The following is a 14,292-nucleotide window of genomic DNA, read 5'->3' on the forward strand; positions in this document are numbered from 1 at the left end:
GTAGTACATCACACTCCTGACTTTTGCCTTGTAGCTGGTGGACAGGATTTGGGGAGTCAGGAGATGAGTTACTCAGGAGATACTCAAGACCTGCTCCTGCTGTTACAATATGTATTAATCCTGCATCTCTGCTCTTTTCCCCATAGTCTTGCCAATCTTTCCCCTTTGTGTATTTATTCCATTCCCAAGGTAGTTGGTAGTGTGTTCTGGTATGACTGAGGGATTACACTGGGGATCTACAAATATTTCCATGGGATTCGTCAGTGTAATCTCAATGCTTTTTCCCATTATAAACAAGATTCTGAGCTGTGGCCTTCAGCATTTTCTAGTCAGCAAAATGTTGCACAAAGAGATCGAGGGGCACATGTTCATAGCTCCTTGAAAGTGGAGTCACAGGTGGACAGAGTGGTGAAGAAGGCATTCAGCATGCTTGGTTTCATTGGTCAGAACATTGAATTAAGCAGTTGGGACGCCTTGTTGAAGTTGTACAAGACATTGTTAAGGCCACACTTGGAATACTGTGTACAGCTCTGGTCACCCTATTATAGAAATTATATTACTAAACTAGAAAGAATGCTGAAAAGATTTTCTAGGATGCCACCGGGACTTGATGGTTTGAGTTATAAGGAGAGGCTGGATAGACTGGGACTTTTTTCCTTGAAGCGTCGGAGGCTGAGGGGTGATCTTATAGAGGTCTATAAAATAATGAGGGGCATAGATCAGCTAGATAGTCAATATCTTTTCCCAAAGGTAAGGGAGTCTAAAACTAGAAGGCATAGGTTTAAGGTGAGAGGGGAGAGATACAAAACGGTCCAGAGGGGCAATTTTTTCACGCAGAGGGTGGTGAGTGTCTGGAACGAGCTGCCAGAGGTAGCAATAGAGGTGGGTACTAGAACCAGAACTAAACTAGAACCAGAGGGCATAACCTCAGGCTGAAGGGACAATCCTTTAAAACAGGGATGAGGAGGAATTTCTTCAGCCAGAGAGTGGTGAATCTGTAGAATTCTTTGTCGCAGAAGTCTGTGGCAGCCAGGTCATTGAGTGTCTTTAAGACAGAGATAGGTAGGTTCTTGATTAATAAGGGGATCAGGGGTTATGGGGAAAAGGCAGGAGAATGGGGATGAGAAAAAGATCAGCCATGATTGAATGGCGGAGCAGACCCGATGTGCCAAATGGCCTAAATCTGCTCCTATGTTTTATGGTCTTTATGGTACAATTTTGTCTTTTAAAAAGCATTTAGACAGTTATACGGGTAAGATGGGTATAGAGGGATATGAGCCAAGTGCGGGCAATTGGGAATAGCTTAGTGATAAAAACTGAGCAGCATGGACAAGTTGGGCTGAAGGGCCTGTTTCCATGCTGTAAACCTCTATAACTGGGTGAGTGCCGTAGAGACCTGTTACTGAAGTACTGATCATGGTGCATTGACAGCTCTGTTGAACCTTGTTGTGTAACTGCCAAATAAAATTTTAGATTAATATCATTTGAGTCATGTGACAGGAGGTCCCTCCAGTCTGTCTTGTGGTGACAGCACATTGCAAACCCATGACCTCTGTCGCCTAGAAGGACAATGGCAGCAGATGCCTGTGAATGGTGGCACTGCGTGTTCCCCTCCAAGCCACACACCATCCTGATTTGGAACTACATAGTCGTTCCTTCACCGTCGCTGGGTCAAAATGCTGAAACCCCATCTGTAACGGCACTGTGGGCGTACCTACACCACATAGACTGCAGCTGCTCAAGAAGGTGGCTAACTACTCCCTGCTCAAGGGCAATTAGTGACAGACAGTCAATGCTGGCGATGCCCGCATCCCATGAATGCATAAAAGGCTGAACATCATCCCACTTGAGTCATCTGATCCCAAATCCCATTCCATTTGATTCACATGATATTAGATCGGGACTATTTGAGTTCCATTCAATTATCTCCCGCAGTTCAGAAATTGCTTTAATGTATGCATAAGCCGTGCTTATATCATAATTGCTCTTTAATGCCCCCCTCCCCCCCCCCCAACGATATTATTTGTCAAAGGAACTTAATGTAGAGCAGATTGATGATGCTGTTCTACGAGACGACTTGAGCCTCAGCTCCCGCCCTCAGTGCGTCTCCCCTCCGAAAATCCTGAAGCTCTCTTTAAACTTGAGGATGACATTGCCTGATTATATATCACTTCCTGATCCACGTTCTTGTCTTTTACTATTTTCAACCTTGGCGCGCCCAGCACTGTGGGCGTTTGTTGCAAGTTCTCGGATAAAAGCCTCTTGGGTGCGATCCCAGTCTGCAGTCCTTATTAATGGCGCGTGTGTGTGATCTGCTTTGGAATGAAGGATTTAAATTGAAGTGAGGTGCCCTAACTGAGGCTCCTGGGGTTAGTGACATTGGAATAGAAACGAGGCAGTCTTTACCATAGAGGAGCCTTAGCTCATCGCGACTGGGGCTTGTAATGATGAATGACAATTGGAGGAGAGTGAGAAACAGTAGTCACATTTACTGCGCTGTATTATTCTTGCAGACATTAGATTGGAGTTAAGGATTTGTTGTTGTCAGTGTTTTAGCCTGGACTTCAATATCTTTCTTTACAGCACGGTGGCACAGTGTTTAGCACTGCTGCTTCACAGCGCCAGGGACCTGGGTTCGATTCCCAGCTTGGGTCACTGTCTGTGCGGAGTCTGCACGTTCTCCCCGCGTCTGCGTGGGTTTCCTCCGGATGCTCCGGTTTCCTTCTACGGTCCAAAAGACGTGCCGGTTAGGAGCATTGGCCATGCTAAATTCTCCCTCAGTGTACCCGAACAGGCACCGGAGTGTGGCGACTAGGGGACTTTCACAGTAACTTAATTGCGGTGTTAATGTAAGCCTACTTGCCACACTAATAAATAAATAACTATAATATAAATGCTTAGAGTTATAGAGTGGAATTCTTCCATGACCCGGCCGGCAGGTTCAGTGACGGAGGTCCGTCTTCTTTCTTCAACGGTGGGTCAGCCAAGCTGGGTGTCTTTTCAATATGGCACCCTGATGTTACTCGTGTCATCATTCCCGCCCTGGCACAGAATATGGCGCTAAATCTCCTAGGTGCTTAATGACTGAGATTGGAGCCGGAGGATGTGAATCATAGAATCATACAGCGCAGAAGAGGCCCTTCAGCCCTTCGAGTCCGCACCGACACATTAGAAACACCTGAGCTCCCACCTAATCCCATCTGCCAGCACTTGGCCCGTAGTCCTGAATGTTATGATGTGCCAAGTGCTCATCCAGGTACTTTTTAAAGGATGTGAGGCATCCCTCCTCCACCACCCTCCCAAGCAGAACATTCCAGACCGTCACCACGATGTAAAAACGTTTTTCCTCACATCCCCCCCAAATTGCTGCCCCTCACCTCGAACCTATGTCCCCTTGTAACTGACCCTTCAACTGAGGGGAATAGCTGCTCCTTATCCACTCTGTCCATGCCCCTCATAATCTTGAACACCTTGATCAGGTCACCCCTCAGTCTTTTCTGCTCCAACAAAAACAACCCAAGCCTACCCAACCTCTCTTCACAACTTAAATGCTCCATCCCAGGCAACATCTTGGTGAATCTCCTCTGCACCCCCTCCAGTGCAATCACATCCTTCCTATAATGTGGCGACCAGAACTGCACACAGTACTCCAGCTGTGGCCTCACCAGAGTTCTATACAACTCCAACATGACTTCCCTGCTTTTGTAACCCATGCCTCGATTGATAAAGGAATGTGTCCCATATGCCTTTTTCACCACCCTACTAACATGCCCTTCCGCTTTCAGAGATCTGTGGACAAACACACCAAGGTCCCTTTGTTCCGCAGAACTTCCTGGTGTCCTACCATTCATTGAGCATTTCTTTGTCAAATTAATGTGGTGTAGTGTCCTGCTAACCTCCACAGCTGGAAACACTACGTTCCCACATCATGGGACTTAGTCCCAAATGGGAAAATGCCATCCGTAGAGGTGTTTACGTTATAGAAGGATTCAATTTAGCCCATCGAGCCCATGCTAACTCTTTACAGAGTGATCCAGCCAGTCCCAAAATCCCCACTCAATCCCTGTAGCTTTGCAGGTTTCATCTACACCTTCAATTTCCTTTTGAAATCATTCATTTTCTCCTCTCTCACTTGGGAAGTGAGTTCCAGATCATAAACACTTGCTGCTTAAAAAGTATTCTTCCTCACATTCCCCCTTCATCTCTTGCCCAAAACCTTAAATCCATCTTCTTTCATCCTTGTACAATCAGCAGATGGCACAATTTTTCCTTGTACACCTTATCAAAAGGCGACATGGTGGCACAGTGGTTCGCACTGCTGCTTCACAGCGCCAGGGACCTGGGTTTGATTCCCGGCTTGGGTCACTGTCTGTGTGGAGTCTGCACATTCTCCCCGTGTCTGCGTGGGTTTCCTCCGGGTGCTCCGGTTTTCTCCCACATTCTGAAAGACGTGCTGGTTAGGTGGATTGACCTGAACAGGCGCCGGAATGTGGGGACTAGGGGAATTTCACAGTAACTTCATTGCAATGTTAATGTAAGCCTTACTTGTGACTAATAAATAAACTTTTTATACTTTATAAAATCTGTCATACTCTTGTACACCCCTCTCAAATCCCCCCTCGATCTCCTTTGCTCCAAAGAGAACAATTCAGCTTCTCTAAGATCCCCACAATCTCTGGAACCATTCTGGTAAGATCTCCTCTGCACCCTCTCAAGGACCCTCACATCCTTCCTAAAGTGTAGCAACTTAATTGCAGATGTGTAAGGCCATCCAGATGAGCCCATAGCCACTCAGTGCTGCTCTCAACAGTCCTACATTCGCCTCCCCAGAAATAGTGCTAACACCCAGCTGAGGAAGTGCGAGGTTGGATCGGTCTATGAAAAAGTGGTGGGATTGCTTGGCATTCATGATCTTTCTCTCTAGGGTACAATTCCCCCCGTCTGTACACAAAATGGTGGTTCCAGCTCTATCCTAGATGGTGGCTTTTGTCATGTATTAAATAGATTAAGAGAATGACTTTAAATGTTTGACAGTCCGCAAAGTATCAAAGTCTGGATGGGATGGTGGATGGCACGGTGGCACAGTGGTTAGCACTGCTGCCTCACAGCGCCAGGGACTCGGGTTCAATTCCGGACTTGGGTCACTGTCTATGTGGAGTTTTCACGTTCTCCCTGTGTCTGCGTGGGTTTCCTCCGGGTGCTCCGATTTCCTCCCACAGTCCAAAGATGTGCGGGTTAGTTAGGTGGATTGGCCATGCTAAGTGTCAGGGGATTAGCCGGGTAAATATGTGGAGTTACAGGGATAGGGTCTGGGTGGGATTGTTGTCGGTGCAGGTACGATGGGCCGAATGGCCTCCATCTGCACAGTAGGGATTCTATGATGTATCCTGGGATATCAAAGGGAAGTAGATTGGAGATCTTCAAACCATGAGGGGTCTGGACAGACTAGATAGGCATTGGCCGATCGCTGGAGAACCAGAGGCCATTGATTTTAAGGTGGTTGGCAATAGAAACAATTGTGACATGATTAAAAACATTTTCACACAGCAAGTGGTTTCAGGACATGGATTGTACTCCCCGAGAGTGTGGTGGAAGCAGGAACTTTCAAAAGAGGAATTGGATAATTATCCAAAGAGAAAATATTTACTGGGTGTAATGTCCTAACTGTGTTTGGGGTTGTGGGTCTAAAACTAAAAGGAAAAGATGTGGTTTGCACATGTAGATTCACAGTAACACACAACAGGTTTTTTTTGATTTGATTTATTATTGTCTCATGTATTGGGATACGGTAAAAAGTATTGTTTTTTGCGCACTATACAGACAAAGCATACCGTTCTTAGAGTATGTAGGGGAGAAGGAAAGGAAAGGGTGCAGAATGTAGTGTTACAGTCATAGCTAGGGTGTAGTGAAAGATCAGCTTAATATAAAGTAAGTCCATTCAAAAGTCTGATGGCAGCAGGGAAGAAACTGTTCTTGAGTTGGTTTATTGAAGATGTTTTCTGCACAGAACAGAAACTGACACTAAACCAGGAGCCTGTGAAACACCTCAATGACATCACCAACAAATTGTGTGACCTGTCTTAAAGCAATCATGCAACCACTTAAATATATAAGAACATAAGAACATAAGAAATAGGAGCAGGAGTAGGCCATCTAGCCCCTCAAGCCTGCCCCGCCATTCAATAAGATCATGGCTGATCTGATAGTGGTTTAGTTCCACTTACCCGCCCGCTCCCCATAATCCTTAATTCCCTTATTGATCAGAAATCTATCTACCTGTGACTTAAACATATTTAACGAGGTAGACTCCACTGCTTCAATGGGCAGAGAATTCCAGAGATTCACTACCCTCGGAGAGAAGAAGTTCCTCCTATATAACACAGTATAACACAGTATAACACAGGGTTAGTATAACACAGGGCTATGGGGAAAAGAGAATTTTCACAACAACTCCATTGCAGTGTTAATGTAAGCCTACTTATGGCTAACAAATAAACCTTAAAATTTAAAATTAAAAGGTGGGACCAGGTGTGTTGCTCTTGCAGAGAGCTAGGGAAGACACAATGGGCTGAATGGCCTCCTTCTGTGCTGCAACTGTTCTCTGATTCTATTCTATGATTTGTGTTCCAGAGCTCAGCTGGGGTGGATAAATTGATCCGGTAATGTTTGGTGTATGAATGGCCCAAAAATGATAAATGCTCCAATAACCAGAGATGCCTTTTGCCTTGATGAGGAGAAAGTTAACAGAAAATGATGTAAACAGCCTTGTCCTTAGATGCAGATCTGCAGTCTCTGAACTGCACTAAACAATATATCTCTTTGTTTCAGAAGACAGAAAATTATTTGTGGGCATGTTAAACAAACAACAGACAGAGGATGACGTGTACAGACTCTTTGAATCTTTCGGTGTCATAGAAGAATGCACAGTTCTACGAGGACCCGACGGCAACAGCAAAGGTAAGTCAGTCGCCCTCAGCAATGTGAAGGTGAGATCATTATCACTGAGTGTTGGATGTTGGTGTGTCAGAATGCGACCTGAGCTTGGGAGGTTACAGCTGTCAGGAAAGACTGAACGGGCTCTCGCCTTAGCATGGTGGCACAGTGGTTAACACTGCTGCCTCACAGTGCCAGGAACCCGGGTTCGATTCCCAGCTTGGGTCATTGTCTGTGTGGAGTTTGCACATTCTCCCCGTGTCTGCGTGGTTTTCCTCCAGGTGCTCCGGTTTCCTCCCACAGTCTGAAAGACATGCTGGTTAGGTGCATTGACCCGAACAGGCACCAGAGTGTGGCGACTGGGGGATTTCACAGTAACTTCATTGCAGTGTTAATGTAAGCCTACTTGTGACTAATAAATAAACTTTGATGGGGTTGTTTCTTCAGAAGGAAGTCTTCAAAATGCAACTAATAAAAATACAACAAAGCTTACTCCAACTTATAAATCAAAGAAAGGGTTTAATAAAGAAACAACATTATTCCAAACTTGGGGCCTCATCCTGGGCCACTCCAAGCTCCCCACAATTCTACATAATTCCTTATTTATAGTGAATCAGCTGACTATTGATCACTCTGTAATTGGTTCCATGGTTTACTGGGTCAGCTGACCCTTACATCTTGTTCCCTTTGGTCACATTACATCCAATCAAAGTTGTCACCTGTCACATTTTAACAGGGGTAGCCATTGTAAAGTTTTTACATTTTTCAGCAGAGAGGGAGGTGGAACGGAGAGTGGGTAGATGGCTCACCCTCTTCCCCCACCTTTTCAGATCATTGGATCAAGCATTGGATGGCTGATTAGGACAATCCAGAGGGAAGGCAGCCAGTTAGCAGTGCGAAGGGGCTGGGGGCGGGGGTGGGCTCCATGTTGTGTAATGTCATGTGGCAGAGGGTGAGGTGGGGGGGTGATAATGCCATGAACAGGAAGTCGATCATAGTTACAAATTTAAAGGGGCCCTGTTCTCTGAATCTGAACTGACGTGTTACAGCAGGCTCAGGAAAGTTAATCAATGATGTCAAAATTCGACGCCACTCTCCCCAGCAAAATCATGCTGCTACAGGCAGCCATGGTCCCAGTTCTCTAGCCCCTCCCCCTTTGTGACGCCTCATCGCACCTGCTGTAAAACACTCCCAAACCTTTTCAGGACCAACGCCCAAATAATGCAGTGGGCAACAAAAACAGTTGCGTACAATTGGCTCTTCAACAAGCTGAGTCACTTATCGATTGATGATTCAAAATGGTGGCTGGGCTCCTGATTTCTCAGCCCCGCCCATCTTGTGTGCTACCTGAGACTTGCGTGATTGACCTAACATTATCATGCTGTATTTGATGCTCGCACACAGCTGGGGTGTCCCTCCTGTCAGGAATACCCAACCCAGCAATTGTGGGAGAGACAAAAGCTAAGGCCATAAATGTAAGATGGCCATTGCTGAATCCAAAATGGAGTTCAGGAGAAACCTCCTTTCTCAGAGAGTGGTAGGAGTGTGGAACATGCTACCGTTTGAAGCGAATAGCAATATGTTTTGAAGGGGAAGCTGGAGAAACAATGAAGGAAAGAGGAACAATTGTAAACATTGACAGAGTGGGGTGAATTTAGACCATAAGACCATAAGACATAGGAGCAGAATTAGGCCACTTGGCCCATCGAGTCTGCTCCGCCATTCAATCATAGCTGATATTTTTCTCATCCCCATTCTTCTGCCTTTTCCCCATAACCCTTGATCCCCTTATTAATCAAGAACCTATCTATCTCTGTCTTAAAGACACTCAATGACCTGGCCTCCACAACCTTCTATGGTAAAGAGTTCCACAGATTCACCACTTTCAGGCTGAAGAAATTCCTCCTCATCTCTTTTTTAAAGGATCGTTCCTTTAGCCTGAGGTTGTGCCCTCTGGTTCTAATTTTTCCTACTGGTGAAAATATCCTCTCCACATCCACTCTATGCAGACCTTGCAGTATCCTGTAAGTTTCAATAAGATCCCCCCTCATCCTTCTAAACTCCAACGAGTACAGACCCAGAGTCCTCAACCATTCCTCATACGACAAGCTCTCCATTCCAGGGATTATTCTTGTGAATTTGAGGTGGGATGAAACTGGTATGGAGCATGTATACCAACATAGGCCATTTGGGCTGAATGGCCTGTCTCTCTGCCATACATGCCATGTAATTCTACCTTTGTTGCCCTCTTGCAGGTTGTGCATTTGTGAAGTTCTCCACGCATGCCGAAGCCCAGGCAGCCATTAACGCACTACACGGCAGTCAAACAATGGCGGTGAGTTTTGCCCTGTCAGCTGCTCTGAAGGAGACAGCACAACTTGGGAGCTTGTGATTGGGTGAGGCGTGGGTGACACAAGTGGTTCGCATGCATTTGATAAGGTCCCCCATGGTCGGCTTATGATGAAAGTGAGGAGGTGTGGGATAGAGGGAAAGTTGGCCGATTGGATAGGTAACTGGCTATCTGATCGAAGACAGAGGGTGGTGGTGGATGGAAAATTTTCGGATTGGAGGCAGGTTGCTAGCGGAGTGCCACAGGGATCAGTGCTTGGTCCTCTGCTCTTTGTGATTTTTATTAATAACTTAGAGGAGGGGGCTGAAGGGTGGATCAGTAAATTTGCTGATGACACCAAGATTGGTGGAGTAGTGGATGAGGTGGAGGGCTGTTGTAGGCTGCAAAGAGACATAGATAGGATGCAAAGCTGGGCTGAAAAATGGCAAATGGAGTTTAACCCTGATAAATGTGAGGTGATTCATTTTGGTAGGACTAATTTAAATGTGGATTACAGGGTCAAAGGTAGGGTTCTGAAGACTGTGGAGGAACAGAGAGATCTTGGGGTCCATATCCACAGATCTCTAAAGGTTGCCACTCAAGTGGATAGAGCTGTGAAGAAGGCCTATAGTGTGTTAGCTTTTATTAACAGAGGTTTGGAGTTTAAGAGCCGTGGGGTTATGCTGCAACTGTACAGGACCTTGGTGAGACCACATTTGGAATATTGTGTGCAGTTCTGGTCACCTCACTATAAGAAGGATGTGGAAGCGCTGGAAAGAGTGCAGAGGAGATTTACCAGGATGCTGCCTGGTTTGGAGGGTAGGTCTTATGAGGAAAGGTTGCGGGAGCTAGGGCTGTTCTCTCTGGAGCGGAGGAGGTTGAGGGGAGACTTAATAGAGGTTTATAAAATGATGAAGGGGATAGATAGAGTGAACGTTCAAAGACTATTTCCTCGGGTGGATGGAGCTATTACAAGGGGGCATAACTATAGGGTTCGTGGTGGGAGATACAGGAAGGATATCAGAGGTAGGTTCTTTACGCAGAGAGTGGTTGGGGTGTGGAATGGACTGCCTGCAGTGATAGTGGAGTCAGACACTTTAGGAACATTTAAGCGGTTATTGGATAGGCACATGGAGCACACCAGGATGATAGGGAGTGGGATAGCTTGATCTTGGTTTCAGATAAAGCTCGGCACAACATCGTGGGCCGAAGGGCCTGTTCTGTGCTGTACTGTTCTATGTTCTATGTTCTATGCACTAATAGCAAATCAGAACATGTTGTGAGTGAGCTTACTGTGTGTTTTTAAAAATTCATTCATGGGATGTGGGTGTCGCTGGTTGGCCAACATTAATTGTCCATCACTACTTGCAGGTGGTCGTGGCAAGCTGCCTTCTGGAACCGCTGCGGGCCAGATGGTGTAGGTACGCCCACAGTGCTTAGCCTTTTGGCTAAGATCAAGCGTCAGATTAAGCCCAAGATGGGGTGCAACGCTTTATCTTGTCAGCTCGGATCTTGTTTGTCTTTCTTCTGGGGACCATGAATTGGATTCAGTTGGATTTTGAATTGGGTTTTTGGAGCTAGAGGAATGGAATAGGGTTTGCCCGGTCCATTCTGGCTTTGTAACTTTAAGGATGGAGTAAAAAATGGTCTTTAAAAATGATTGTTTGTAATCAAGCTGTTCAACTAAATTAATGGGGAGGCAGTGGCGTAGTGGTATCGTCACTGGATTAGTAATCCAGAGACCCCAGGGTAATGCTCTGGGGACCAGGGTTCGAATTTACCACGACAGATGGTGAAATTTAAATTCAATAAAAACCTGGAATTAAAAGTCTAATGACGACCACGGAACCATTATCAGATTGTCATCTGGTTCACTAATATCCTTTAGGGAAGGAAATCTCACCTGGGTCTGGCCTACATGTGACTCCAGATCCATAGCAATGCGGTTGACTCTTAAGTGCCCTCAGGGATGGGCAAGAAATGTTGGGCCAGCCAGTGTCGCCCACATCCCGTGAATGAAGATGAAATAAAAGGACAGTGTGATGATATTTTCTATGGCTGACAGACTAGATTTCAAAATATCTTTCAATTTGTTTGCTTTTTTGTTGGGGGGGAGTGGGGTGGGGGGATTTTTACGTTGATAAGGCATTTGTAAGTGTCATGAAACGGAGGTTCATCCCCTCCCTGAGAGCTAACATCTACCCACTCAACTAGGAGTACCCTGCCTCATAATCTGTTAAAGAGTGTGTGAGAAGTAGTACGATCGGCTCTTCAGCAGGTTTTACTGGTTAAATCAAAATAACTACCCTGAGATGCTCTCTGTAAATCAACAAATAACATTTAATTTATCTAACTAACAGTGGACAGGTTAACTAAACTATTAACAAACCAAATCAAACACTATACTAATGGAATACTGTTTAGATAAGTACAATTCCCACTTATTGACAAAAAAATAGAATCGGATATTTTTAGTCACTCTCAAAATACAACCAGGTTTTATCTTCCGGAATCTTCCGTCTTCTTTCTTCTGAATGGAATCTCTGGCTTCTTTTGGTACCATTTCTATTCAGATGAGGGCTATGAACTGTGGCAGGGATAGTTGCTGTGGCAGAGAGCAGTAGCTGTCTCTCTCTCTCTCTCTCTCTAAAGCTGTGAGCTGTGTCAGAGAGCAGTAGCTGTGTGTGCGTGTCTCTCTCTCTCTCTAAAGCTGTGAGCTGTGGCAAAGAGCAGTTGCTGGCTATCTCTCTGGAGCTGGGAGCTGGCTCTTATACCCCTGATGACATCCCCACATCCCCACAATAGGAATAGTTCTCAGGTTACCAAAACATCAAATTTAAATCTAATAGGCTGCTGTTAGCTAAGTGCCGAGTTTAAACTGATTGGTCAAAATTCAATAGTGTTGTCTTGGCAACACCACTGCCTGGCCTCTCGACACAATGTTTCAGTCTGTGTACTCAATGCACCCGCACCTCCTTTTAAAGGGACCATGCATTTTTACAACACTTAGCATTTTACAATTTTTAAAAATAACTTTACAAACACCAACTTCACAACAAAAGTAAACGAGGAACAAAACTTTCATGCCCCCACCCCCCGCTCCCTCCCCCAAGGCAGGGGCACTTGTTGGCGGCTTGTGAAGGACAACTTTAGGTGGCTGGTGCCAGGAAATGTTTCTTTCCCAAAAGACAACTCAACAAAGGGAGCAGCTTTCCGGGGGAAGGCTGCGGAGGCAGGGATGCTGGAACGGGCAGCGTTCTTTGCTGGCACTCAGGTTTCGGAGTAGAAGGCGTCCCATTCCCTCCAGCGCGCAAGTCCCCCAACTCAAAACCAAATGAAGATAATCCGGGAGTGCAAAATTCACGTTGAATGCAAATCGGATAATCTCACGGTGATAATGAACTCATTTAGCTGGGCCTAAGCTCTGAAGTACCTACAGCCTTTCAGCGCCCAAACCAATTATAAAAGTACCCTTTTGTTGTTCGTTGTTATCCACATACTGCACATTTCAATGGATTCCTATTTCCACAGAGGGATGAGCCTTAATCTGCAAAGCCTGGAATAATATTTTGAAATGAGAATGTTCAGCTTAATAGCCCAAGTGTTGAGAAGCAATTGGCTGCTAAAGATACCAGGACACACACCAACAAGCAGCACATTAACTAATTAAATAGCTGCTCAGTCTCTAGCCTGGTTCATTGGCTTCAATGCTCCCCTGACCTCAGACTGGATGAGTTGCATCTTGGCGGGAAGGCAGCCAGATCTTTCTCAAGTAAGGTCACTCCCTCCACCTTCGGAGCTGCCCCTTAGAGCTGGGACTGCAGCCAAGACGTTCACGCTTTTGGAATTGAAGATGAGCAGCCCGGCCTCATTAGATAACCGGACAATTGTATGGTGAAAGTGTCTCGTTGCAAAGTGCATCAATCCTTAAGCACTCGCTCCCTCCGCACAGTGGCTCTGACATGCACCATGTACAAGACACACTGCAGCAACTTGTCAAATCTCCTTCAGCAGCAACGTCCGAACCCGTGATCTCTGCAACTGGAAAGACAAGGGCAGCAAACACAGGGGAACATCATCACCTTCACATTCCCCTCTAACTCACTCACCACCCTGACTTGCAACTACAGCACCGTTCCTTCACTGTCGCTGGGTCAAACTCCTGCCCAAACAACACTGTGGGTGTACCTACACCATATGGGCTGCAGCGATTCAAGAAGGCAGCTCACCACCACCTTCTCAAGGACAATTAGTGATGGACAACAAATGCTCACATTGCCAGTGATGCCCACATCCTTTCATTAACTAAAACTATATTAAAAAGTGGATTTGATTAACTACTTTACCCAGTTGGAATCAAGCTATAGCGATGAGGGAAAGTTCCATCTCTGCTCTCTGTCACAGTCTGAGGTCACGTACAACCGACTCGAGAACAGCTTCTTCCCTGCTGCCATCAGACTTTTGAATGGAGCTACCTCGCATTAAGTTGATCTTTCTCGACACCCTAACTGTGACTGTAACACTACATTCTGCACCCTCTCCTTTCCTCCTCTATTAACGGTATGCTTTGGCTGCATAGCGCGCAAGGAACAATACTTTTCATTGTATACTAATACATGTGACAATAATAAATCAAATCAAATCAAAAATCAAATCAATGTTCCTCAACTGATGTGGAGGAAGGGGAGGTTCTGTTTGTTGGGGTGGGGTTGGGTGTTGGGGGGAGGCGCAAGATGTTGGGGGGGTTCTGGGTGTTGGGGGGGTTCAGGGTGTTGGGGGGGTTCAGGGTGTTGGGGGGGGTTCAGGATGTTGGGGGGTTCTGGGTGTTGGGGGGTTCTGGGTGTTGGGGGGTTCTGGGTGTTGGGGGGTTCTGGGTGTTGGGGGGGTTCTGGGTGTTGGGGCGGTTCTGGGTGTTGGGGGGGTTCTGGGTGTTGGGGGATGTTCTGGGTGTTGGGGAGTTTCTGGATGTTGGGGGGTTCTGGGTGTTGGGGGTGTTCTGGGTGTTGGGGGTGTTCTGGGTGTTGGGGGGG

The 14,292-nt window shown here is 46.1% G+C and overlaps 1 protein-coding gene across 1 annotated transcript in view; it reads left to right on the forward strand.

The window, feature by feature from the left end:
• LOC144479678 (CUGBP Elav-like family member 4) overlaps nucleotides 1-14,292 on the forward strand; it is a 524,426-nt gene that overhangs the window by 436,439 nt on the left and 73,695 nt on the right. The window contains exons 4-5 of the mRNA XM_078198692.1: nucleotides 6,829-6,957; nucleotides 9,189-9,268. Of these exons, the coding sequence (XP_078054818.1) occupies nucleotides 6,829-6,957; nucleotides 9,189-9,268 (209 nt within the window). The remainder of the gene's footprint in view (nucleotides 1-6,828; nucleotides 6,958-9,188; nucleotides 9,269-14,292) is intronic.

The sequence above is a fragment of the Mustelus asterias genome, chromosome 26 (genome assembly GCF_964213995.1).
Source record: "Mustelus asterias chromosome 26, sMusAst1.hap1.1, whole genome shotgun sequence".
NCBI classification, from domain to species: domain Eukaryota; kingdom Metazoa; phylum Chordata; class Chondrichthyes; order Carcharhiniformes; family Triakidae; genus Mustelus; species Mustelus asterias.